At 40.7% G+C, this 27,358-nt stretch overlaps 2 protein-coding genes across 5 annotated transcripts in view; one reads left to right on the top strand and one right to left on the bottom strand.

Annotated features, from left to right (window-relative positions):
- msnb (moesin b) overlaps window positions 1-27,358 on the bottom strand; it is a 98,808-nt gene that overhangs the window by 38,608 nt on the left and 32,842 nt on the right. The gene's annotated exons all lie outside the window — the stretch shown is intronic.
- Window positions 12,966-24,039, top strand: asb12b (ankyrin repeat and SOCS box-containing 12b). 4 transcript variants are annotated; one of them, XM_051650594.1, is made up of 3 exons: window positions 12,966-13,029; window positions 18,146-19,066; window positions 22,620-24,039. In XM_051650594.1, exons 2-3 carry the CDS (start codon window positions 18,250-18,252, stop codon window positions 22,751-22,753), a joined length of 951 nt encoding a protein of 316 aa, XP_051506554.1. In that variant the 5' UTR covers window positions 12,966-13,029; window positions 18,146-18,249; the 3' UTR covers window positions 22,754-24,039. The 4 variants fall into 4 exon arrangements, with proteins under 4 accessions (XP_051506554.1, XP_051506551.1, XP_051506550.1 ...); XM_051650591.1 differs by having other exon boundaries at window positions 12,980-13,029; window positions 17,779-19,066; XM_051650590.1 differs by lacking the exon at window positions 12,966-13,029 and adding an exon at window positions 13,048-13,330 and having other exon boundaries at window positions 17,779-19,066.

Genomic DNA, 27,358 nt, shown 5'->3' with positions numbered 1-27,358 from the left:
ATTTAGGTAAGCATTTGATCGTGTCTTTTTCAACCAAATGTATTTATACTGGTGGCCAAAAGTTTGGAATAAGTACAGATTTAGCTGTTTCGGAAGGAAACTGGTACTTTAATTGACCAAAGTGGCATTGAAGTATAGTCAGGACATTACTGATGTAAAAAACAGCACCATCACTATTTGAAAAAAGTCATTTTTGATCAAATCTAGACAGGTCCTATTTCCAGTAGCCATCACTCCAACACCTTATCCTTGAGTAATCATGCTAAATTACTAATTTGGTATTTGAAAATCACTTGCCATTATATCACACACAGTTAAAAGCTATTTGGTTCATTAAATGAAGCTTAACATTGTCTTTGTATTTGTTTTTGAGTTGCCACAGTATGCAATAGACTAGCATGTCTTATATTAGGTCAATATTAGGTCAAAAATGGCAAAAAAATAAACAGCTTTCTCTAGGAACTCGTCAATCATTGTTTTGAGGAATGAAGGCTATTCAATGCTTGAAATTGCCAAAAAAATGTCATGGTTACTTTCGTAACCTCCGTTCCCTGATGGAGGGAATGAGATGTTGTGTCGATGTAGTGACACTAGGGGTCACTCTTGGGAGCCCCAAACACCTCTGCTTTTTTTAAAAAAGGCCAATGAGAATTGGCGAGTGGAATTTGCATGCCACTCCCCCGGACATATTGGTATAAAAGGAGCTGGTATGCAACCACTCATTCAGGTTTTGTGCTGAGGAGCCGAGACCAGGTCCCGGCCATTTCAGCGGGTAGTTCAGCATTGTGGCAAGAGGGACACAACGTCTCATTCCCTCCATCGGTGAATGGAGGTTAGGAAAGTAACCATGACTTTCCCTATCTGTCACTCACTCGATGTTGTGTCGATGTAGTGACACTAGGGGTCCCTATACAAAACGCCACAACTATCTGAACTGTGTTACGTGAACTGGCGGTGTGTGACGGGCAGACCGCTGTGTGCCTCGTAGCCAGCGCACCAGGCCATCACGTAACCTCCCCCAACACTCTTATGAGCATCGAATGGTCCTACAGGAACATGTCGACTGCTCAACAATAGGGACAGTCTAGCCCAGCCGAGGCCTCTTTTCCTCTCTTTTCTCCTCAAAAAGAGTGGAATTTGTTAACTGACTGGGAGCCATAAGTGTCTACGTCAGTGGGTGTCCTTCCCAAGGGGAAGACACCACGGAGACCACACCCTTCCCAAGAAGGGGGGGGGGGGGGTATTTTGAGTGGAATATGTCACATGGTCTTAACGAGTCTTGTCAGAAGTATGTCATGTAGAGAGGTCCCATGGTAGGTCCTACCCAAAGGGGGAGGAATTTCTACAGAGCATGGTGACATGGTGTCACGAGTAGCGTGAGATCCGAGAACCACAGGCCAGTAGGGTGCTACTAGGATGATCTGCTCCTCGTCCTCTCTGACCTTGAGGCTCCCTGGGGGAAACACATATTTGTGAAGTCCAGGGGGCCAGCTGTGTGCCAGCGCATCTATACTGAGGGGTGCCTCGGTCAGGGCGTACCAAAGCGGGCAGTGGGAGGATTCCCTGGAAGCAAACATGTCTACCTGCACTTGACCTGAGGGTGGAGTGACAGCGCATCCGCTGCGGTGTTGAGGTCGCCTGGGATGTGAGTGGCTCATAGCGACTTGAGGCGCTGCCGACTCCAGAGTAATGGGAGCGTAGACCGCCTTGACAGTTGATGTACGCTACCGTCGCTGTTTGTCCGTCCGGACCAACACGTGCTTGCCCTGGATCAACGGCTGAAACCTCCACAGGGCAAGCAGACCTGCCAACAACTCTAGGCAGTTGATGTGCCAACACAGCTGCGGGTCAGTCCAGGAGCTAGCAGCTGTGTGCTGTTGCATACGGTGCCCCAGCCCATCTTGGAGGCATCTGTTGTAACCACAACGCGCCTGGAGACCTGCTCTAGGGGAACCCCTGCCCGTAGAAATGCAAGGTCGGTCCAAGGACTGAAGAGGCGGCGACAGATCGGCGGGATGGCCACACGATGTGTCCCGTGGCGCCATGCCCATCTCGGGACTCGAGTCTGAAGCCAGTGCTGAAGCAGTCTCATATGCATCAACCTGAGCGGTGTGGCCGCCGCTGCGGATGCCATATGCCCCAGGAGCCTCTGAAAAAGTTTCAGTGGAACTGCTGTCCTCCATCTGAATGCCTTCAGACAGTTCAGCACCGACTGTGCGCGCTCGTTCGTGAGGCGTGCTGTCAACGAGACTGAGTCCAACTCCAAACCGAGAAAAGAGATGCTCTGAACCGGGGAGAGCTTGCTCTTTTCCCAGTTGACCCGAAGCCCCAGTCGGCTGAGGTGCCGGAGCACGAGGTCCCTGTGTGCACTCAGCAACTCTCGAGAGTGAGCTAGGATTAGCCAGTCATCAAGACAGTTGAGGATGCGGATGCCCACTTCCCTTAGCAGGGCAAGGGCTGCCTCTGCGACCTTCATGAAGACATGAGGGGACAAGGACAGGCCAAAGGGGAGGACCTTGTGCTGGTACGCCTGGCCTTCGAAGGCAAACCGCAGGAAGGGTCTGTGTCGAGGTAAGACCGAGATGTGGAAGTACACGTCCTTCAGGTCTACCGCCGCGAACCAATCTTGATGCCAGATGCTCACTAGAATGCATTTTTTGCGTAAGCATCTTGGACGGGAGTCTGTGCAAAGCCCGGTTCAGTACTCGCAGGTCCAGGATTGGTCGCAACTCACCATCATTCTTTGGTACGATGAAATAAGGGCTGTAGAACCCTTTCTTCATCTTGGTTGGAGGGACAGGATCTATCGTGCCCTTGCGCAAAAGGGTAGCGATCTCCGCACGCAAGATAGCGGCGTTCTCGCCCTTCACCAAGGTGCAGCGGACGCCGCTGAACCTGGGCGGGCACCTGGCGAACTGAATCACGTAGCCGAGTCGGACGGTCCAGTTCAGCCATCACGACAGGTTGGAAAGTGCGAGCCATGCGCCCAAACTCCGAGTGAGTGGGACCAAATGAATGATCATGTCGGACGTACCGGCAGTTGGGGTCTCGCGGCGGGGCGGAGCTCGAGGTGCCATGTCAAGGGGACTCGAGCCCCGTGGCCATGCTGAGTCCAGGGACATCGAAGCACTTACCCTGGCTCCTGCCGCCCACCATAAGATTGGCCGAGGAGGGGGGAGGAGGAATCTCATCCCCGTAGTCCACCGGAACCAATCTTACGAAAGCAAGCCGCTACCGCAACGTTGCCATGGTCATGTTCTCGCAATGAGGACATGACTCATGCACGAATGATGTCTCCACGTGGGCAGTGCCCAGACACATAATACAGCGATCGTGGCCATCAGAAGCAGAGAGATAACGACCGCAACCAGGAATAACACACAAATGGAAAGACATCTTTAAAAATACATTCCGTGTGTGCCGCTCTTTTTATGAATGAAAATATACTCTTTTAGAATATACTCTCTTATTTTTGCTCTGTCGAAGCACCCAGGGGCATTCTCTGTACTCCACGGGTCCAGAGGGGGAGAAGCCGCTGAAATGCGCCATAAATCCAGCAGTTTTGAGGTGCGTCTTTGGAGGGAATTGAATTCAGTGCACTGAATACAACCGCTCGGCTCCGAAGAGAAAATCTGAATGAGTGGTTGCATACCAGCTCCTTTTATACCCGTATGTCCGGGGGAGTGGCATGCAAATTCCACTCGCCAATTCTCATTGGCCTTTTGTCAAAAAAGCAGAGGTGTTTGGGGCTCCCAAGAGTGACCCCTAGTGTCACTACATTGACACAATGTCGAGTGAGTGACAGATAGGGAACTGAAGATTTCATACAAAGGTGTACACTACAGTCTTTAAAGACAAAGGACAACTGGCTCTAACAAGGACAGAAAGAGATGCGGAAGGCCAGATGTACAACTAAAAAAGAGGATAAGTACATTCAAGTCTCTAGTTTGAGAAATAGACACCTCAAGTAACTGGTCCTGCTCGACCCACTCCAAACGGGATTCGAACCGGCATCTCCAGCATGGGAAGCGGGCACGCTAACGAGGAGGCTAAAGGCTACAGCCTCTAGCATCAGTCACTAGTGCGCCTCTTGAGGCCAGAGGAGTGAGGTTTACACACTGCACAGCTACCTGTCAGCTGGCTACCGTTACACTCATGTCCTCAGCTGACAGCTTTATTGAATTCTACCCACTCAACACCAGTTTCAAGTACAACAGTAAAGAGAAGACTTAGCGGTGCAGGCCTTATAGGAAGAATTGCAAAGAAAAAGCCACTTTTGAAATGGTAAAACAAAAAGAAAAGGTTAGAGTGGGCAAAGAAACACAGACATTGGACAACAGATAATTGGAAAAGAGTGTTATGGATCTTAACCCCATTGAGCTTTTGTGGGATCAGCTAGACTGTAAGGTGTGTGAGAAGTGCCCGACAAGACAGCCACATCTATGGCAAGTGCTACAGGAAGCGTGGGGTGAAATGTCACCTGAGTATCTGGAAAAACTGACAGCTAGAATGCCAAGGATCTGCAAAGCTGTCATTGCTGCACATGGAGGATTTTTTGATGAGACCTCTTTGAAGTAGTTTAAGAAAAATAATAATCAAATTGCAATAGTAATAGTAATTTTTCACGTTATTAATGTCCTGACTATACATTGCGATCAGTTGAATGCCACTTTGGTGAATAAAAGTACCAATTTCTTTCCATAAGAGAAACATCTGTACATTATTCTAAACTTTTGGCTGCCAGTGTACAGTTGTGCTCAAAAGTTTGCATACCCTTGGAAAATTGGTAATATATGTACCATTTTTAAAGAGAACATGAGTGAGCAGGCAAAACACATTTCTTTTATTTCTTATGGGATTCATATTCAACTGTAGGTTATAACAGAATGGCACAATCATAAAACAAAACATGGCAACAAAAATGAAATGACCCCTGTTCATAAGTCTGCATACCCTTAGTTCTTAATACTGTGTATTGCCCTCTTTAGCATCAATGACAGTGTGCAGTCTTTTGTAATAGTTGTCTATGAGGCCCCAAATTCTTGCAGGTGGTATAGCTGCCCATTCATCTTGGCAAAATGCCTCCAGGTCATGCAAAGTCTTTGGTCGTCTTGTATGAACCGCACGTTTGAGATCTCCCCAGAGTGGCTAGATGATATTAAGATTATGAGACTGTGATGGCCACTCCAGAACCTTCACCTTTTTCTGCTGTAACCACTGGAGGGTCAACTTGGCCTTGTGCTTATGGTCATTGTCATGCTGGAAAGTCAAAGAGCATCCCATGCGCAGCTTTCGTGCAGAACAATGCAAATTGTCTGCCAGTATTTTCTGAATAAATGCTGCATTCATCTTGCCATCAATTTTACAAGATTCCCCATGCCTTTAGAGCTCGCACACCCCCAAAACATCAGTGAGCCACCACCATGCTTCACAGTGGGGATGGTATTCTTTTCACTATAGGCCTTGTTGACCCCTCTCCAAACATAGCGCTTATGGTTGTGACCATAAAGCTCTATTTTGGTCTCGTCACTCCAAATTACAGTGTGCCAGAAGCTGAGGCACGTCAAGGTATTGTAACCGGGCTTTTTTGTGGCATTGGCACAGTAAAGGCTTCTTCCTGGCAACTCGACAATGCAGCTCATTTTTGTTCAAGTATCGTCGTATTGTGCTCCTTGAAACAACCACACCGTCTTTTCCCAGAGCAGCCTGTATTTCTCCTGAGGTTACCTTTGGGTTTTTCTTTGTTTCCCGAACAATTCTTCTGGCAGTTGTGGCAAGAGCTGAAATCTTTCTTGGTCTACCTGACCTTGGCTTGGTATCAAAAGATCCCTGAATTTTCCACTTCTTAATAAGTGATGTAACAGTACTGACTGGCATTTTCAAGGCTTTAGATATCTTTTTATATCCTTTTCCATCTTTATAAAGTTCCATTACCTTGTTACGCAGGTCTTTTGACAGTTCTTTTCTGCTCCCCATGGCTCAGTATCTAGCCTGCTCAATGCATCCACATGAGAGATGACAAAATCATTGACTATTTATACACAGACACTAACTGCAATTTAAAAAGCCACAGGTGTGGGAAATTAACCTTTAATTGCCATTTAAACCTGTGTGTGTCACCTTGTGTGTCTGTAACAAGGCCAAACATTCAAGGGTATATAAACTTTTGATCAGGGCCATTTGGGTGATTTCTGTTATCATTATGATTTAAAAAGGAGCCAAACAACTATGTGATAATAAATGGCTTAATACGATCACTATCCTTAAATAAAATACTTTTTTTTTTTTTTTTTTTGCATGATCAGTCAACTTCTGAGCACAACTGTATATAAATTGCTTAGTTGTGTGGAGTGTGATCAAATCTACAGATGTAAAAAATTATCACCACAGTTGTTGCAGAAATGTTGTCAGCACATATGCACATTAGGCAACAAAAGCAATCGATTATGAAAACCGAACATTCAACAAAAATGTGCTGAAAAATGTGCTTTTATTCTCTATTCTTGAAGTTTCAAACGATCGTGTCTCATCTGTTCAGGGTCTGTAGGGCTTAGAAAAAAATTATAATGTGAAACTGAACCTGCAAATATCCTGATAATATTTGGTTCTATACAGCTGTGTGGCAGCTCTCTCAATCACGAACAGCATCAACTCAGTTTGTTCTTCTTTTTCCAATGATTACCTACACAAAAATCTGGCTCCTGCACTGGCTATTGTTTGCAAATTCACAATATTTGCAGGACTAATTTTCTTCTCTGAATAGGATGATACTTTATAGAGAAAATGGAAGAATAGACATTTTATCTATTTTTACCCCCAAAGTCTTAAGTAAACATCACACTTATATATGACCATTGTTTTCATATGTGGGTTGATATTGTGAGAGGGCTTTAGCAAATCTAAATATTTCTCCTCGGTTTTCATAATTTGTAAACAATAGTGCTAAAATGCTAAAAATGATTATTATGTTTTTTTGTTGTTGTTTTTTTTTTTTTATTATTTCAAAGTAAAGTTGATAAAAAATTATTTGTTAATTAAAGGTGGAGTAAGTCATTTTAATCCAATACACTTCAAATTTCGCAAAAATCAGTGTGTGCGCTGAAAAAAAATCCGGTGTTTGTACACAGCCCTGGCTCTGTAAATGGGAAAATAAACAAAGTGGATCGGACCAATCCACATAACACTATTGAGCGTGCATGAATTTGGGGGGCAGAGCTTCTGAAGGAGCACTGAAGGGAGGGGTGTGTTTGTTTGGCTGTTGAGTTCAAATATCAACAGTCTTTCTCAGGAATCGCATACTCCACCTTTAAGAGTATAAGTCATGTTTATTTTTCAGCCAGATCTTATGAAGGAATTTATGGCCAGACCTTAAAAAATTATAATTCAATTTACCGTATACCCTGTGACTGTTTTAATATGAATAAATGCACAGTATTAAAGGTGTTTTTAAGTAACATGTTACTTACAATGAAAGTGCTAGCTAAGATGAATACTGAAAAAAATGTTGGCCCCCGTAAAGTTTCATTTGGATAATCTGGCCCCCACAAGAAAGTAGCTGAAGAGGAAGGAACAGTTAGTGATTCCGTTTCTTATGATAAAATCACCAGGTAAATATTTCCTGTAATGTACCTAACTGCATGTGTGAAAGGGGCTAGTGTGTCTAAAACTATTTTGTCTTCTGTACCCCCGCAGCCCTTTCATCAACACCAAACCACAAATGTGTTCCTTTAACTAATTTAATGCTGGAAACCATTTGGCATTATCATTCATATTCTTAAAGTCATTAAAACACTGCACACTGAAGAATAGTGTCATCCACCCAGCTGAAAAGACCAGCATTGCTGGTCACCAGCTTATGTTGTGTTTTTGGTGCTGGTGTCCCCACCAGGCTTTTAAACAAGCTTAACCAGCACCAAACCAGCATAACCCAGCCTTGTCCAGCATGGGAAATGCATGCTGGTTAATGTGGTCTTTTCAGCAAGGCACACACATTTTTAAAACTTGCACAAATGACACACATAACTTTGTTTCTTTCCTTGAATGCATGAGGTTAATCATTAGTTATTTAATGAATTGTTTTGCTTTTTCTGTTTTATAGATTTAACAAAGCAAAATTTAAATATTTCCAAGTACCTCCATCCACCTGGGGTGCAATTCTCAAAAGCATCATTAGCCAACTATGGTCGCAAGTTCCATCATTACTAACATTATTCAACCATTTGTTTTTTCCCGAAACCGTAGTTCCAACGAACACTCGCAAACAGCACTGCAAATTTTTGTTGTTGGAACTACAGCTCTCCATCTGTGATTAGAAGCATAGTTCCTTGTTTGTTTGTTTTGACTTTGCCAAGGCTTCTATATCTTTATTCCATATATATATTTCATTCTATCAAGACTTTGACCACATTTACATGCATTTAAGAAAACGTATTGGTTACTGATGTAAATTCTGTTCCCTGATGGAGGGAACGAGATGTTGTGTCAATGTAGTGACACTAGGGGATCGATCTTGAGAGCCCCAATCACCTTTGCTTAAAATAGAAAAGGCCAATGAGAATTGGGGAGTGGAATTTGCATGCCATTCTCCGCCCCTGGACATACGGGTACAAAAGGAGATGGCATGCACCACTCATTCAGATTTATGCTGAGGAGCCAATAGAGAGTCCTGGCAATGTCAGCGGCTGGTTCCGCTGTGTCACGAGGTATGGAAGAGTGGACATGGGCAAGCTGCTGCGTGCCTCGCAGCGTGCGCTCAACCACGTCATGACCTTCCAGTGAGTTAGGTAAGGCATCTCCCTAGTCCCGTTAAGGGGGGAGGAGGCACTTACCCAAGTAGGCTACCAGCGGTGCCTTTCCTGATTTTCTGTTAACCAGTTTCCCTCCGAGCACTTTCTAGAATAGCTCTGGGAAGTACTCTTCCCTCTCCAGGAAGGAATACCTCACATGGACTTACCAACAGGGAAGTTCACATATGGAATGATACCACTGGTGGACCCTATCTACAGAGAGAGTACGCAGCCACAGTGGCCGAGACCCGCTAGGTCTTCTGCATTCCGTCCAGGAGCCAGACATGGAGATTCCAGAGGTCCGGCCGCGGGTGCTGGAGCGTGCCCTGCCCCTGAGTGAGAAGGTCCTTCCTCAGGGGAATGTGCCAGGGAGGTGCTATTACCAGGAGCATCAGATCCGAGAACCAAGTCCGGTTGGGCCAGTACAGCGCAACAAACAGGACTTGCTGCTCATCCTCCCTGACTTTGCACAGAGTCTGTGCAATGAGGCTTACTGGAGGCTTACATATACTTGCGCAGCCCCCGAGGCCAGCTGTGCGCCAAGGCACCCGTGCCGAGGGGAGCCTCTGACAGGGAGTGCCAAAGGGGGCAGTGAGAGGACTCTTGGGAGGTGAACAGGTCTACCTGCGCCTCCCCGAATCTCTCCCAAATCAGCTGAACTACGTGGGGGTGGAATCCCCACTCCCCACAGCGTTACCTGCCATGAGAGCACGTCCGCTGCAGGGTTGAGGACACCCGGAAGGTAAGTGGCTCGCAGCGACTTCAATGTCTGCTGACTCCAGAGGAGGAGGCGGCGGGCAAGTTGCGACATGCGACGCGAGCGTACGCTGTCTTGGCGGTTTATGTATGCTATGGTCGCTGTGTTGTCGGTCCGGACCAACACATGCTTGCAATATCGCCAGCAACTCTAAGCAGTTGATGCTCTGCCAAAGGAGTCAGAGCCCTGTCCAGAGCCCTGAGACTGCCTGCCCATTGCACACAGCACCCCAGCCCAAGTTCGAGGCGTCTGTTGTGACCACGACGGGCCTTGAGACCTGCTCTAGGGGAACACCTGCCCGTAGAAACACCAGGTCCAACCAAGGGCTGAAAGTCTGATGGCACTGTGGAGTGATGGTCACACACCAGGTGCCATGGTGCCATGCCCATCTCAGGACTCAAGTCTGTAGACAGTGCTGAAGCGGTCTCATATGCATCAACTCGAGGGGGAGAACTGCAGCCGAGGATGGCATATGTCCCAGGAGCCTCTGAAATTGTTTCACTGGCACCTCTACCTTCTGCCTGAAGGTCTCCATACCGCGAAAAGAGATGCTCTGCACAGGGGAGAGCTTGCTCTTCTCCCAATTGACCTGAAGCCGAGTCGGTCGAGGTGCTGAAGCACAAGGTCCCTGTGCGCACACAATAGATCTCCCGAGTGAGCTAGGAATAGCCAGTCATCGAGATAATTGAGAATGTGAATGCCCTTCTCCTTTAGCGGGGCCAGGGCAGCCTCTGCGACCTTGGTAAAGACACGAGGGGACAGGGACAGACCAAAGGGGAGGACCTTGTTCTGGTATGCTCATCCCTCGAAGGCAAACCGAAGAAAGGGTCTGTGTTGAGGAAGGATTGATACGTGAAAGTATGCGTCCTTCAGGTCGATGGAAGCGAACCAATCCTGATGTCGTACTGACGCCAGGATGCGTTATTCATCCAGTTTAAGCCAGGTTTCAGTCAAACAGAGCACATCCAAACTATGATCTGTAATAATTTCATTTACAATTAGTGTTTTGGTAGAAAGAGATCTACTGTTTAGTAGCCCTACCTTTTATATGATGTTAATCGTCAAATTTATTTTATTTTTTTTAAGTTTGACCGTAATCACATTTTTTCTAAATTATTTAATGAGGGGTTTGTGTTTGATAGTTCGGGGAACAGACACAGTCTCTATGTGATATCTAGGTGATACAGTCTTTATGTGTTTGTAGTTTATGTGACCTGTGTGACATCTCAAGGCAGCTAGCAGACATTCCGATTAACCAGTTTTTCAGACATCCAGCCATTCAGTGACACTAATCTACTATAAACCTCGTCACCACAACGAGCAGGGAGGAGGCCAGAGCATATTACAGTGTCTGATATTGTTTTTGCAAGTTCACACACCTCTTTAAAATTATCTCTAGTGATCTCCGACTGATGAAGCCAGACATTGTTAGTGCCAACATGAATAACAATTTTAGAAAATCTATGTTTAGCAATAGCCAGCACAAATTTGATCTGATGTCAGACGCTCGAGCCCCGAAAATGCATTTAACAATGGTGGCTGGAGTCTCTATTTCCACGTTCCTTACAATAGAATCACCAATTATTAAGGCTCTTTCAACATGATTCTCAGTGGGTGCATCAGTGAGTGGGGAGAATCTATTGGAAACAGGAACGGGAGAGTGGTGTCGCTTTGCCGATTATACCACTGAGATGTCACCCAAACGCCATGCTGCGGGGGCTCTACAGCCGGAACCAAAGTGTGTGTGTTACTCGCTGTACTACCCGCATCTGAAACGGTATCTACCGGCTTCTCTTTCTCACTGACCTCCACTAGCGTTCGGATGCGTGTCTCTAAGTCATTAACCTTCTCCGTCAGCCTGACTAATTCCTTACGTTTATCACATGTGAATCCCTCACTGCTGACGGAAGAAGCTATAGAAAATATGTGGCATGCAATGCAGGAAGAAATAACATGAGCAGATGCCATGACTTACCGCAATTGTTTGTTGTTATGGTTGTTTTTGAGCAGCGAGGATTTTAGATCGATATGGTTCGATGTGGTTCCTAATCAGCAGATGTTTGAGATTGATGCAATAATCCGTGTAAAACACAGTGGAGAAAACGAATGCATGCAGTCGAGACACGAGATGTAGACAAGCAGGAAAAGAAAAAAGAGAGAAAACGGGTGAGCGTGGTTAAATACGCAGTTGAAACAGTTGAAAAGTGGAAAAACCCGAAGCATGCTGTAAAATGGATAAAACGATGAATGTATAAGAATAAGCAATGCCAAGCAGGCTAGCAAGCTACAAATGCAAAATCTCAAAGGTCTTTCTTTATGTGAAATAAGGTTTTTTTTTAAATTAACTTGTGAAAGTCAAGAATTTTGGATAGAAATATTTTACTATTGCATAATATAATATAATATAATATAATATAATATAATATAATATAATATAATATAATATAATATAATAGCTATTCAGGTTGCCTGGGTTCCAACATTCTTCCTTGTGTTTATTTAGAGAAAAAAAAACCATTATCTTTAATTAGACTTTTATTTAATTGTACATTTTGAATCTACTTTTCTTCAATGGCTGTTAGGTTGAATTAAAAATTATTATTTAAAATCACTTTTATGTCATTTCTGAACAAATAAACAATGATTGAAATATATACTGAATATTGTCAACAGGCTGACAGATATTGAGATATAATTGAATGGTTGAATAACAGTAAATTCAGTTTTCAGTTGTTTTCTTTAAAATACTTCAAAAACAAAACAAAGAATTCACAAAGCAACACCATTTGATCATACTGATTTGTAGATTTTTTTAATTATTTCATAAGTGTTAATTACTGTGCTGTATGTCATGTATGAACCATTGATTTATAGATGCTGTAGCTCAGTATGAGTTTGTTGAGAAATAGAGTTTAGAAATTCTTCCAACTACAAGACAGTAAGAAAACACAAGAAAGACCTCCCAGACCCACACATTTAAAGAAGACACACAGGCACTACAGGAGAACTCAAACCATCTGTCGTCATCTGTAGTGACTGACAGCTCAACAGCTGCAACATATGAGCATCCACACTGACTTGACTTATGTTTTTTATTTAAAGCATTGTGAAAAAAGAGAAACATCTGAATTTGCTTCACAGACAGCAGTAAATATACTTCAATCTGACACTTACAGTGTTTACAGCCTGAGATTATAGTCATCACATTTGCACTGGTTTCAGTACTGTCATTTGACAAAAGTTCTCAGTGGATATGAAATATCAGTCACATACCAGTCTGCCACTAACAGCTCGTGTTGTGTGTGAGTTTGTCAGGTCTATCACTTTTCTAATTATAACTGCATCCCTGGCCCTCCAAGAATGGAAGTATGGGCTGATCCATTTGTGGCCTAAATTTAGCCTCTCTGTGTCTGTTGAGGTCTGTCTGTGTCACACTGAGAGTCAGCGCTGGAGTTTCTCTCACTGGATACGGCACACTCTTTATAGGTATGTAACAATTACACTATCAAAAATATCAGTGTATTGAAACAGCATTATAAACAAGAGAAGTGGATAAAGTGTTGTTTAAAGGGCCACGGGACTTCCATTGATGAGTAGTGTTTGTTACAATACTCACCAATGAAAACATTCTGCTTCAGAATTATTTACAGCAACACTAACTGATTAATATGTTGTTAATGGTGGAAGTTCATAGATGGTGACTATACTTAAAATATTATAGGGAGACCGAGACCGGAACTAGTTGTCAGACGGGAAGTGCTATATCTCACTGACTTTAAGATTTGAGGTAAAAGTCCAATTGGGCAATGTGTGTTTTCTGTAGCAGTGGTTTTGTATGTTGGTTTCAAACACTTGGTTCAAAAACCTCTTACATTAGAATAATTTTTGTGAATTAAACAAATTAAAGTAAATTTACACAATTATTTTTTTTTTGTTGTTGTTCTAGCGCTTGTGGTTTCATGATAGGTATCTTTCATGAAAGTCAGTTTGGGGCATGTTGTCACATTTTTACTGTTGTCATGTGTGTTTTAAATGTCATAAATGTATGTAATTTATTAAATATAATATTTGTTGGCTAAATGTGTTCACTAAAGCAGTGAAAGCAGTGTTTTTTAAAAAAATTTTTTAGACAGGACTGTTAGGTATGTGGCTATTCAGAAATTGACTTGTGTCTGTTTTAAATGCACATTTCTGTTGCATTTGGTAGACTGTGACTTTACTTAAGCAGACAATATATAAGGAAGACCGGGGATAGTTGTCACAAGGGCAATACTCAGTAACAACCTGGTTTTGAGTCAAAACTTAAATTACACAGATTTGTGTTTTCTCTAGTGGTGGATTTGTAAGCTGGTTTCAAAAACCTATTTTTATGAATGTAATAAAATGGCTTCAAACATCTAAATTTAAAAAGATTATGTCCTCCAAACTAAAGAATATTGATGAATAATATTTTTCATAAATGTCAGGTAAGGGAAAGCTGTCAGATACGTGTTTAATATGTCTATTAATATATATATATATATATATATATATATATATATATATATATATATATATATATATATATATATATATATATATATAAAACCAACATTTAAACACCACAACCCCCCTCCCCAACCCCGCCCCCCAAAAAACAACCCTGCGGTCAAACATAAGTAAATCTATAGAAATAAAAATCAAACAGACACATATATATACATATATAAAAAAAGTATACATATATATATATATATATATATATATACACAAACATAAATACATACACATATATATATATACACATACATACATACATACACACACATAATTATCATACTAACTATATTACACTACTCTCTCCACACCCCACCCGAGAGCCCTCCAAAAACTCCAAATACCTGCCCCATTTCCGTATAAACATTTCCAAGCCACCCAGTCTTCCCGATGACACCTCCTCATAAGCTGCCACCCTCCCCACCTCCGTGCACCACTCCGGATATGGGGGCGCACCAGATGACCTCCAACCCCTCAAAATAACCTGCCTGGCAATCATCACACAGGTCAGAACCCAGTTCTCTATATGGCCATCCCCCACATCGATGACTGTCCCATCGACCCAGAACACAAAGTCTGGGGCAAAACGAAACCCGAGTGCCCACCACGTCGCACACAAAATTCTGAACCTTCGACCAGAATTTCTGGATCTCGACACACCACCAAAAAACATAGGCCATGTCTCCATCCTCCGACTGGCATCTCCAGCAGGTGGGTGTGTCTTTAAAACCAAGCCTATACAGTCTAGAGGGGGTCCAATAAAATCTATGCAAAATTTTGAATTGTATAAGACGCACTTTTGCATCTCTAGATGCAGACTTAACGTTTTTAAGAATCAAAACACTCCTTCCTCCAATGCCAAGTTGAAATCTTTCTCCCATACTCTCTTGAGAGAAGTTAAGGCTCCGTCGCCCATACACTGAATTAACAGGGAGTAGTAAACTGATGCTTCATGACCTTTTCCAAAAGCTGCAATCACCTCTCCCAAAGCATCTGCCTTCTTAGGGGTGTGTGCTATTCCCAAAAATAGTACAAAGCAGGTGGCACAGTTGTAAATACCTATAAAACTGAGGTCTGGGGATCCCAAAATTTTGGACCAAGTTTTCAAACGATCTCAACACTCCAGTTTCATATAGGTCACCGAGTGTAGCAACCCCCCTCACAATCCACTCTGCCCAGCAGAAAGGGGACTTGCCAATACACAATCTTGGGTTCTGCCATATGCTCGAGGCAACATTTAAATAAGTGTCCAATTTAAACAATCTGGACCCTTTAGTCCATACCGAGTGTAAATGCAAAATAACGGGGTGTAACTTAACTTTTCCGATTAGTTTGATAGAGATGCTTTGTAATGACGAAATAGGGGCAAGAACTGGCTCTCTCAGGTGGAAGTGACCAATGAGCCAAATGTCTGAGACTGAACGCATAGTAATAAAACAAAATCTTGGGTAGGCCTAGCCCACCTTTGTCTATCGGCCTATGTAACTTATTAAAATGCAATCTGGGACGTTTACCATTCCAAATGAAGGACTTTGCTATGCTATCAAATTGCTTGAAATAAGAGAGGGGGACATCAACAGGGAGAGATTGTTGCAGGTAGTTACATTTTGGAATACAAATCATCGTTTTTTTGCTAGTTTAGGAAGATCTAATGGTTCCACAAAGTTTCTAATATCTTCATCAGTAGATAAAGACGTGGAACTATAAAGATCAATATAGAATACTTTAAAGGCATTATTAATATGTGGCTGAGGTAAAAATGTCACCACCAGCAGATTTCACTGAGAGAATAATAGAAAGAGACTCTCTCTGCTTTATATATCTAGCCAAAAGCTTCCCTGCTTTGTATGACTGTCTTGCCCTGAATAACCAAAACTCCACTTTCCGCGACAAAATAGTATTATATCTATATTTCAATCGGGTCAATTCTCTGAGGCCATCAGCTGACATACAGCACTTCAGCTCTGCCTCGGCACTTTTAATATTTCCTTCCAACTCCACGAGTTCTCGTGCTTTGGATTTTTTGATGAATGAGGCATACTGTATGATCCGATCCCTAAGAACCGCCTTAAGTGCCTCCCAAGCCACGCCCACAGAGGATACTGAGGACCAGTTGGTCTCCATATAAACATTGATTTCAGTCTTTAACATTTGTTGGAAATCAGGATTTTGAAAAAGGGATACATTAAGGTGCCAACTATATGATTTATTTTTCTCTATATGTGGCATCACCTCTAAACTCACCAGGGCGTGATCTGAGACTAAAATGTTTCCAATTGAGCAATCCACAACAGATGAAATGAGGGATTTGGATATAAAAAAAAAAATCTATTCTAGAATAAATCTGATGGACTGATGAAAATAATGTATAGTCCCTACCAGATGGGTTCAAAAGTCTCCAAATATCCGTAAGAACAAGCTTTTTACACATGCTGTGAAGCGTCAATGTTGCTCTAGGGGGTTTACACACTTTTGCTTCACTGTGATCAAGGACTGAGTCCATCAAAAGATTAAAGTCTCCTCCCAATATTATATCATGAGGGGTGCCAGCAGTTTGCAACATCCCTTCAAGATCTATAAAAAAGCCCTGATCATCAGCGTTAGGTGTGTAAATATTAGCCAAAATCAACCTTTGCCCTTGAATTTAAGCTAAAACAATAATGACTCTCCCTAATTTATCTTTAATCTGTTTGAGACATTTGAAATGTAGATGTTTATTAATCAATATAATAACTACCTTGCTCTTACTTGAGCCAGCACTAAAAAAAAATATGTCCTCCCATATCTTACCAAATTTTTCAGCTTCCCGCGGGGGAGAGATGTGTTTCTTGAAGAAACACTGTATCATATTTCTTACATTTAAGAAAAGTAATAACCTTCCTTCTTTTTATGGGGTGCCCCAATCCATTTACATTCCATGTGGAGAGAGATAGTACACTCATATTAACACTTGACATTTTGATATAGTAGATAAAATTAATTGTGTGTCAAAAACAAAATTATACAGACCACATTCCCCATTAGTGAAACAATCAAACCCCAAACTTCCCCCCGAACAAAACAAACAGAAAAAAAAAACGTGCGAATTAACCCCGTGCACGAAAGTGCCAACCGGCGACAATCCCTCTAAACTCAAAAGGTCCATGAATGCCCACGAGCCCCCACGACAAATTTGCCATCGGATTGCACAATTTTGCCTCACAAATTTGTGATCGCGTTTCTCCCTTATCGAGTTCGTAAAGTCTGGGAACAAGAAAATATTATGGTTCTTCCAAGAAAGTTTCCCTTTGCTCCTCGCCTGGCGCAACACAAGATCTTTATCGGATGATCTCAGAAATCTGGCCAGAATCGATCAGGGCCTATCTCCCTCAGCAAATCTGTGAGCTCGCTCGATTTCCAGCTTGTGGCCTGTTATGTTGAGCAGACTCGGGAAAAACTCGTCTAGGAATTTCACCATATCTCTGCCCTCCTCATGTTCAGGAATTCCAACAATTCGAACATTATTCCTGCGGCTTCTATTCTCAAGATATTCAAGCTTTTCAAGGAGATGTTCCAAATCAATTTTGGTCACGGGCGGATTAGCGGTTAATTCCCTCTCCGAAGATTCCAAAAAATCGATTTGTCTATCAACATCAGTCACTCTTGTAACTAGCTCAGAGAATTTTGTTTCCATTGCCATAATCGATCGACGTATTACAGCGAGATCCTTCAAGTCAGCAAGAATCATCGTCAACATCACTGACATGTTGGACAACTGACGCTGGATCTCCTCTCCCGCCGCTCCATCCAAATCAAGTCCCTGGTCTGTAGGTCTGTCGGGTCCTGAACATGTAAGTGTCTTTTAATGTCTCCAGAGCCCGAGGATTTTGACTTCTTTGCCATGTTTTGCATCAGAGAGCAAATGTGTAACTGGGTGTATCAAAATTCACCAGATTATAACATGAAAATAATAAAAAATTTAGCAAAGTGCACAGAGCTCACCACTCACACATCTTCCCCTTGCATGGTGTCATGTGACCCCCCACTACGCTGTTATTAACCAGTTTCCCTTTTTGTTTGTTTGAAGGATTTGGCTCTGAGGAACTTTCTTTTTCTTTTTCTCTTTCTTTCTTTCTTTCTTTCTTTCTGCACTATTTGCTCAAATGAAATCTTGAGGAGTTGTGTTGAAGAATGCTTTTGGATAAGTCCAGCAGCATGAGTTTGATGGACATCTCGAAGATCTTCTCTCTTCTTCAACCCAAAGAGGATGAGGAGGAAGACACCAACTTCTGTCAGCAGCTCAATCAAGCCGTCTTCAATGATGATGACAAACTCCTCATGGATCTTCTCTCTCAGGATGAGTTCAGGAGATGCATCAATCACCGCAGCGGTTGGGGCATCCCGGTCACTCCATTGCGCACAGCCGCGGCTCAGGGTCATCTTCGCTGTCTGGAGCTTCTGCTGGTTCATGGGGCCGAGGTGGACTGCCTCGATGTGAAAGCCCAGACACCACTCTTCACAGCTGTTAGCGCCAAACATCTTGACTGTGTTGTGGCTTTATTAAAAGCTGGAGCGAACCCGAATGGCAGCCCATATAACAATTGCTCCCCCGTGCTCACTGCGGCCCGAGAGGGTGATGTGGATATCCTGAGGGAGCTCTTGCAACACGGCGCTGAAGTCGACGTCAAAACAAAGATGCCCGACTGGGCCACAAACTCTACCTCCTGCCGAGGACCACTCTATATTTCTGCTGTTTATGGGCATCTGGATTGTTTCAAACTGTTGCTGCAGTATGGAGCGAGCCCAGACTATAACTGTACTGAGGAGAAGATGCTGAGCAGGATGAAACAACCCAAGACTGTGCTGGAGATGTGTCTCAGATACGGATGTGGACTGGAATACATTCAGCTGCTCATAGACTTTGGAGCAAACATTTATCTGCCAACTTTAATCATTGATAAAACCATCAGACAGAATGAAGCAGTGATGCTGTTACTCAAAGACAGAGGTAAGTCTATAAATAAGTGCTATCTAGAGTGATTTTATTGTTTAAGTCCTGACAACTAATTATCAATTCTGAACGAAGGATGTATTGTAAACGGTCTACACTCTGGTTTCAACTAATCGTTCATTAAAATTCACACCAGAGACAGTATAAGGGGGAAGATACAGACCACTTCTAGAGAACATGAACAAAAACATAACAAAATAGAAGTCCCACCTTACAGTAACAACAGCCAATCACCTTACTGATAGAGAATTGTTTTTAGATCGTTCATGCACATTAGCTGGACCAGCCTGCAAAATAATTTTTTTTTCATGTAGTATGACCTATAAAACACAATATATAATTGATTTGATGAGCCTGATCTCATGAATATATTCCATTTGTTTTCTCAAGACCAGTAGTATAATCTAAATACTTTGGATTACTTCTTCAGCACATATATTCTTCAGTATATATATATATATATTCATGCCTGATAACAGGTGCATATAAAAGGGCTAGAAATAGCATTGTAGCTTAGCATAAAGTTAAATGTTCACATGAAAAAAGGAGCTGGCTTTGTTTTCATATTCACATGATCTCTCTAGTCATGCATACATGCAATACATTCTGTGTGTGTGATTGCTATTTAAAAATCATTTAAACCTAGCATATCAGTTTAATTTGAACCATCTTTGCTCCCCCCTCTCTCTCTGTGTGTGTGTGTCCACTATGATAGAGAAGGAGAGAGAGAGAGAGAGAGAGATAGAGAGAGAGAAAGAGAGAGAGCGCAAGTGAGAGAGACACTTAGCTCAGTTCTCTCTCTCAGGCAAGTGACTGTGAGAAAAAGTCACTTTTTAATGAAAAGATTTAAGCAAAAGTAACTCAGAACGAACACTTTGATTTTCGAAACACCTATGTCTGAAAATGTCTGTTTGTATCTTACCTCAGTTTCAGTGATCTTGTTTACATTTAGCTTGATCTGTTTGTGCTGTCTGACATAGATATACATAACTCACTTGGGCTTTCATTAAGCAGTAAAAATCCCGACTTTAATTAAATAACAATTACATGGGGGCCTGGGTAGCTCAGCGAGATTGACGCTGACTTCCACTGCTTGAGTCACAAGTTCAAATTCAGGGTGTGCTGAGTGACTCCAGGAGAAAAGGAGATACACATTTAAAATAAAATAAAATAAATAAATAATAATTACATGTGTAGGAAGTTTTAGGCTTTACAGGCAGATTTCAGATATAAAATCCATGACTAAAAGACTAATGTTTTACTGTTTAGTCAATAGGCACACTGGAATATTTTGGCATACATTCAATGTTATGCCGGAAGTCATTCTATAGCATTTGCTAGCTCAGGCTGCAGTCATTTTAGACCCTGTTTACAGCTGGTATTAAATTGTGATTCAGATGATCCGATGACAAATGGTCGGTGCAGATCACAAAAACACACACGGAGGTAGTTAAAAACGTATGTGACCAGTGACCACATCGCATTTGGGGTGTAAACGCCATCTTGATGCGTCTCAGGTAGCAGTAACGCACCATCACTCACCTGTCAATCAACTGCTGCACTAAAACAAGATTTTAAACTGTTCATGACACCTGTTACATACAGCTTTAAAAGGAAACTGACCGATCGGAAAATTTGAAAGAGTGAATACAAGTACGAGAACTTCACAAGCCTTCTAAACTGTGTCTGAAATCAACATACAGTGACACAGATGACAAGCACACACTCGAGGCTCAGCTGACACAGGTATTCTACTAAAATAACAGATAATTCTGCTTTAAATGTTGCGTTTGTGCTAGATTAAATTTCTGGGAGAAACTGTTTTTTTCACTCATTCGTTGTCTTTATGACATTTTTGCATTTTGTTATTATGCAGTAGCACACTGACATAGTGATTGATGTATGTCGTCATGAAATCAGTAGGCTTGGGATCGATGCCTTTTTCACACATCGATAATCAGAAGATTTTCCCGATGATTATCGATATATATCAGGATTTGTTTTCAGATATAAATTGGGCTGCTAGTTGCTGTCTTTGTCTTTTCAAACATATTTCTCAAAACAACTTTAATAAAGTGTGAGCGGCAGGGTAAATTAAAGGGGACCGCACACCAGATGCATCTGGTGGATGACATGGCGCGTTCTAAAATTAGAAACAATTTTTTATTTTCTACAAAGGTACACACACACACCTCCAACGCTCAGCGTCAACATTCTAAAGCCCCACGGAGCACAACATAGTTTTCCTTTAAATTCGACCCAAATTATTATCAAAGGACAAAGATTATTTACTCTAGCCATCACTGGATGATATTTTGACATGTATCTGTCATAGAGTCTACACAATGTATTTTCAGTTAGAAGTATGACCTATTCAAGGCTACATACAGAGAAATTGCATAATAAACATCGCCATTTCTAATAGTTCAGTTTGCGCAGTTACACCAGTTTCACTAACCTGCAAACTAATCAGCGTCACTTTGTTAATTCTTGAAGTGCCAAAACTTTAGTAACTTTTGATTACCATCTCCTGTGACGCTTCAGCTTATCCTGTGTGTGTGTGTGTGTGTGTGTGTGTGCTTCAGTAAATAATATATCGCCCTCTTGTGGTCTCTAAATGCTATTATGCCAGACTGTTCAACAGAGGCCAACTGTGTGTACTGGAAAGCACGCAAATTGGTATTCTAATTTAAATTTCGGCTAATTTTAATATATCAATGCCTAAAAAATATATTAATAAAATAACGTGCTGAGCACAAGTGGTCACAGGAGATGCATTTAAGTGGTCACAGAAGATGCATTTAAGCAACCAGGGTCTCGTCTGACCACATGAGATCGGATCACCCGAGCATTTTAATACCAGGTGTAAAGAAAGTTTTAATGAGTACTGTAGAATGCTTTCCTTATAGAGCTCAGGGATATGTGTGGTTCATGGTTGTACATGTAACCCGGGGCCACTTCTTTAAATTGTCCTCCCAACCCTCTAATAAATAAGGAACGGCTGTCCATATATTGTCCTTATTTAGTTCCGTCAGGCTGCGCTCTCACATCTAGATTTATGATTGAACAACACCGCAACAGAAGAACGAAAGGACGGATGACGCAATGACAACATGGAGAGTAAGAAAAAGGTGGATAGATCAGTGTCCATTTCCTACATAGAAAAAAGCTGCTTGGGGACGTTACTTAGATGGCCGCTGAGTTAACTGACTTAAACTGAGACTTTGCTTACACAAATGTGTGCACTTGTTTTGCTGTATTTTTGAGGACCAAATTGTCCTCTGTAACGTCCTCACTAATTAAATCAAACCTGTCATACAGTGACTTGTGACCTCACTATTTCAAAACTAAGAACTGTTTTGCTTTAAATGTTCTGATGTCAGGTTTCTGTGAGGGGATGGAGAAGGGTGGAGCAAATATCATTAGCTTAGTTATGAAAACCATTTATCTTATCCTCACTAGTAATGCTTCAAAGCTGTATGTGTATGTGTGTGTGTGTTGTTCTCACATGCTGTCATTGGTTCTAACACTAAGTCCTCTTTATACACAGTTTGTCCTAAAACACTGATGTCTCAGACGCGGCTTTCAGTACGAAAGTTCCTTCCCCTGGAAAACAAAATTAGCTCCATAGACAGTCTGGATATTCCTCAAATACTGAAGAACTATTTGAAACATGCATGCTGATTTTCCCTCCTGATGTGAATAACATCTTGTAAGATTTTAGTTAATGTTATTTTTCCCTTTTTATACAATTTTTTAATATTTTTCTGTATTAAGAATTCTGATAATTAAGTCTAAGTTAATGGGATTATTTTATTATTTATACAAAAATATTTATTATATTAATTCTACATCTAATCTATTTCAAATTCATGTGTGTATCAGGTTTGTTCTTTTTCTGTTGTAATGGTGAATTTAATAAACGTGAAACACTGTCCTATAACGGTTTAAATGTTTACTGCCAAAGGATGTGTGTGCAACTCAACTCCATCTTGTGGTGATTTTTGTAAGTTTTTGATTTTGTAAGAGTTGCTTCTGACAACTATTAATAGATTCAGTGTCATTATTTGTTATTTTGAGAGAGAATATTCTGATTGTTTGCATCTAATTTATGAGTTGTTTAAAATGATGTATGATATAAAAAAATCATAATGATCTCAAGTAAGATTGTCAGGGTGAAATTTAATGTAAATGTTAAATGTCCTTATTTAAATGTCCTTATTAAGAACCAGCCAATGCTAAATAAAATAAATAAATGGTCATATAATTTAATTGAACATTTTAATAAATACTTGAATATTTGAAGAGATATTCTGGGTCCAGACTGACTTGGACAACTTTTTTTTAATTTAATTTTATTTATTTTTTTTTTTATGTATCTTTCAACTTTAAATTGTAACTTTTACAAGTAGCTTAGCAAATATTGTAGTGCTTTGAAATATGTTTTTAATTAAAGTACAATTGAACATTAAAGTTTGTTGCTGTTGGACATTTTATAACTGTTAATGCCATACTATTCCGAACAGTGTTACAGACACACAATAGGTCAGTTCATTTGATGAAAATAATGCACAATTAATCAATTAATAAAACATACCTACAATTATCACATTTGAAATGAGCAAGACTAGTTCCTTCCTGTGCAAACTATTGCTCATGATCAATATTAAATCATATATACACTGTATATACACATATCTATGTCCTGCCATCAGAGGTCACTGTTACAACAGTATTGATCATAAGTTGTCAATGGTTAAATACACACACATGCAATTATTTCAGTAAAAAAAATGATCAATTTGATTTTGAAGATTTTACTGGATTCATGTATTTCTTTTATTTGGTTGATGTGTCATGAAAACTCTGCATACAAAAACCCATTATATGTATTATTATTATTATTATTATTATTATTTTGTGTGTGGTTTATTTAATAAACTTGCAGTTCATTTTTATTTCTTTAAATGCTCATTTAAAAATTGAGCAGGTAGATTGTTTGGTGTGTCTTTGCAAATGTGATTTTAACCTGATTTTAAATTGTAGTTGTTTTGGATGTACAGGTGCATCTCAATAAATTAGAATGTCGTGGAAAAGTTCATTTATTTCAGTAATTCAACTCAAATTTTGAAACTCGTGTATTAAATAAATTCAGTGCACACAGACTGAAGTAGTTTAAGTCTTTGGTTCTTTTAATTGTGATGATTTTGGCTCACATTTAACAAAAACCTACCAATTCACTATCTCAAAAAATTAGAATATGGTGACATGCCATTCACCTAATCAATTCAAAACACCTGCAAAGGTTTCCTGAGCCTTCAAAATGGTCTCTCAGTTTGGTTCACTAGGCTACACAATCATGGGGAAGACTGCTGATCTGACAGTTGTCCAGAAGACAATCATTGACACCCTTCACAAGGAGGGTAAGCCACAAACATTCATTGCCAAAGAAGCTGGCTGTTCACAGAGTGAGCATGTTAACAGAAAGTTGAGTGGAAGGAAAAAGTGTGGAAGAAAAAGATGCACAACCAACCAAGAGAACCGCAGCCTTATGATTGTCAAGCAAAATCGATTCAAGAATTTGGGTGAACTTCACAAGGAATGGACTGAGGCTGGGGTCAAGGCATCAAGAGCCACCACACACAGACATGTCAAGGAATTTGGCTACAGTTGTCGTATTCCTCTTGTTAAGCCACTCCTGAACCACAGACAATATCAGAGGCGTCTTACCTGGGCTAAGGAGAAGAAGAACTGGACTGTTGCCCAGTGGTCCAAAGTCCTCTTTTCAGATGAGAGCAAGTTTTGTATTTCATTTGGAAACCAAGGTCCTAGAGTCTGGAGGAAGGGTGGAGAAGCTCATAGCCCAAGTTGCTTGAAGTCCAGTGTTAAGTTTCCACAGTCTGTGATGATTTGGTGTCATCTGCTGGTGTTGGTCCATTGTGTTTTTTGAAAACCAAAGTCACTGCACCCGTTTACCAAGAAATTTTGGAGCACTTCATGCTTCCTTCTGCTGACCAGCTTTTTAAAGATGCTGATTTCATTTTCCAGCAGGATTTGGCACCTGCCCACACTGCCAAAAGCACCAAAAGTTGGTTAAATGACCATGGTGTTGGTGTGCTTGACTGGCCAGCAAACTCACCAGACATGAACCCCATAGAGAATCTATGGGGTTTTGTCAAGAGGAAAATGAGAAACAAGAGACCAAAAAAAATGCAGATGAGCTGAAGGCCACTGTCAAAGAAACCTGGGCTTCCATACCACCTCAGCAGTGCCACAAACTGATCACCTCCATGCCACGCCGAATTGAGGCAGTAATTAAAGCAAAAGGAGCCCCTACCAAGTATTGAGTACATATACAGTAAATGAACATACTTTCCAGAAGGCCAACAATTCACTAAAAATGTTTTTTTTATTGGTCTTATGATGTATTCTAATTTTTTGAGATAGTGAATTGGTGGGTTTTTGTTAAATGTGAGCCAAAATCATCACAATTAAAAGAACCAAAGACTTAAACTACCTCAGTCTGTGTGCACTGAATTTATTTAATACACGAGTTTCACAATTTGAGTTGAATTACTGAAATTGCCATGACATTCTAATTTATTGAGATGCACCTGTACATTGATTTGAGAAGTGATAGGTAAATATTGAGAAGTATAGTCTCTATTAGATCACTTTATAAAGTTACTTTAGTAATCATTTTCCAAAGTATGCAGCACTCAAGAGTGTTTTTGAAAGTAAAGGATAATGCTGTTCCAATTTGGATTAGATCCGTCAGTGCAGCACATTAAAACAATGGGGTTTCAACTGAAAACTAAATTCACAATCACATACTATTATACTACTCTTACTCTTCTGTACATAGTATGGTAGTATACAATTCCGAATTTAGGCTGAGTGTGCCTTTTGGCTGCCAGTTAGACCAAAGATGAAGTCAAGAGAACAACCTCATATGGGATTCACATAATATTTAAATGTGCACCAGTAGAAGGTTGTTTTCAAGAGGGAATATTACTGTTAAATGCTCTGATAATTACTGATTATATCAAAAGTTATTGATGTCTCAAAGGTTTTAAATGAGACCACAGTACACCTCTGTAGCATGAATTATGAAGCCTTTATACAGTACAACATCAATTTTTCCTCTTAGTTACAAAATTCTTGACAGGAGATGATACTCCATTTAAAAAGACAACTAGATTTTAATTAAACTTCAGATCAACTTACTAAATTCCATTTGGAATTTCATGATGATGATGATTCATGGGTTTTTTAATTATAGATGATAAACTTTCTCAATATGTTTACAGTTTGTCATGTAATTGTAAGCAGAATATGGAAATATAGCTTTGACTAGTGTGTTCCCAGTGATTCTCATTACAGTAAACTAATATTTTATTTTGTCAAAATCAAATAAAAAGCATTTGGCATTATATCATAGGGGACTTTTTTCTTAAAATATGACACTTGTCTAAATATGATTCATAGAAAAAAAACAAAGTGGTAGTTCATGTTAAAATTGTCTCAAGTTTCCTCAGGTATACGAAAAATTATTTGTAGACTGAATTAGTCTAAACCAAGGAATCCAGAGCCGTGTCCAAATTCACATACTGTCAAAGTATGTACTGCATTTGATGAAAATGTATAGAAGTTTACTTTGAACTGAAACTCAGATATGTCACTTAAATATGTAGAGACAGTACTCCATAATAACCTGTACCCTCTCCACGTCTGTTTAAGAAATCTGTTATCTACACTGTAACATACTGAATGAGGTGTTCTGGGCTGATAAAAAAAAAACTGGTACATTCAGTACTGGTATTTGCTGGGGAAAAAAGAAGTTTAAAACATCGTAAGTACAGAAAACACTTGTCAAAGGAGTACAGCACTAGACCATGTCTGAGCATGTCCCAAAAACTCTTCCTATGGCTTGTAGCCAAATGATAAAAGGCAAGATAAGAACCCCATGCAGAAAACAATAACACCCCTGATAAACACAGATTCCACTGAACATACGAAATGGGCCACTGATATTGTGCCACATGAAAAACACACTGTACGACAGAATAAGCTGTCACGTTTAATGTGTTTTTGTTCATGTTTTGTGTTTCATGTCATGTGATTTTCTGTTTTATAGTCATGTGTTTCCTGGTCATGTGATATTCTGTTTCCCTCCATGTTCATGTGTCTTATTTTCATTGGTTCATGTTTGAGTTACTCATTATCAGTCTTATCTTTTATACAACAAACAACAAACTTCACAGCAGAAAGGAAGGAGAACACAGGGAA

The sequence above is a fragment of the Myxocyprinus asiaticus genome, chromosome 22, assembly GCF_019703515.2.
Source record: "Myxocyprinus asiaticus isolate MX2 ecotype Aquarium Trade chromosome 22, UBuf_Myxa_2, whole genome shotgun sequence".
In the NCBI taxonomy this organism is placed as follows: domain Eukaryota; kingdom Metazoa; phylum Chordata; class Actinopteri; order Cypriniformes; family Catostomidae; genus Myxocyprinus; species Myxocyprinus asiaticus.
The sequence above is the reverse complement of the archived record's forward strand: the minus strand, read 5'-3'. Positions and strand labels throughout refer to the sequence as shown.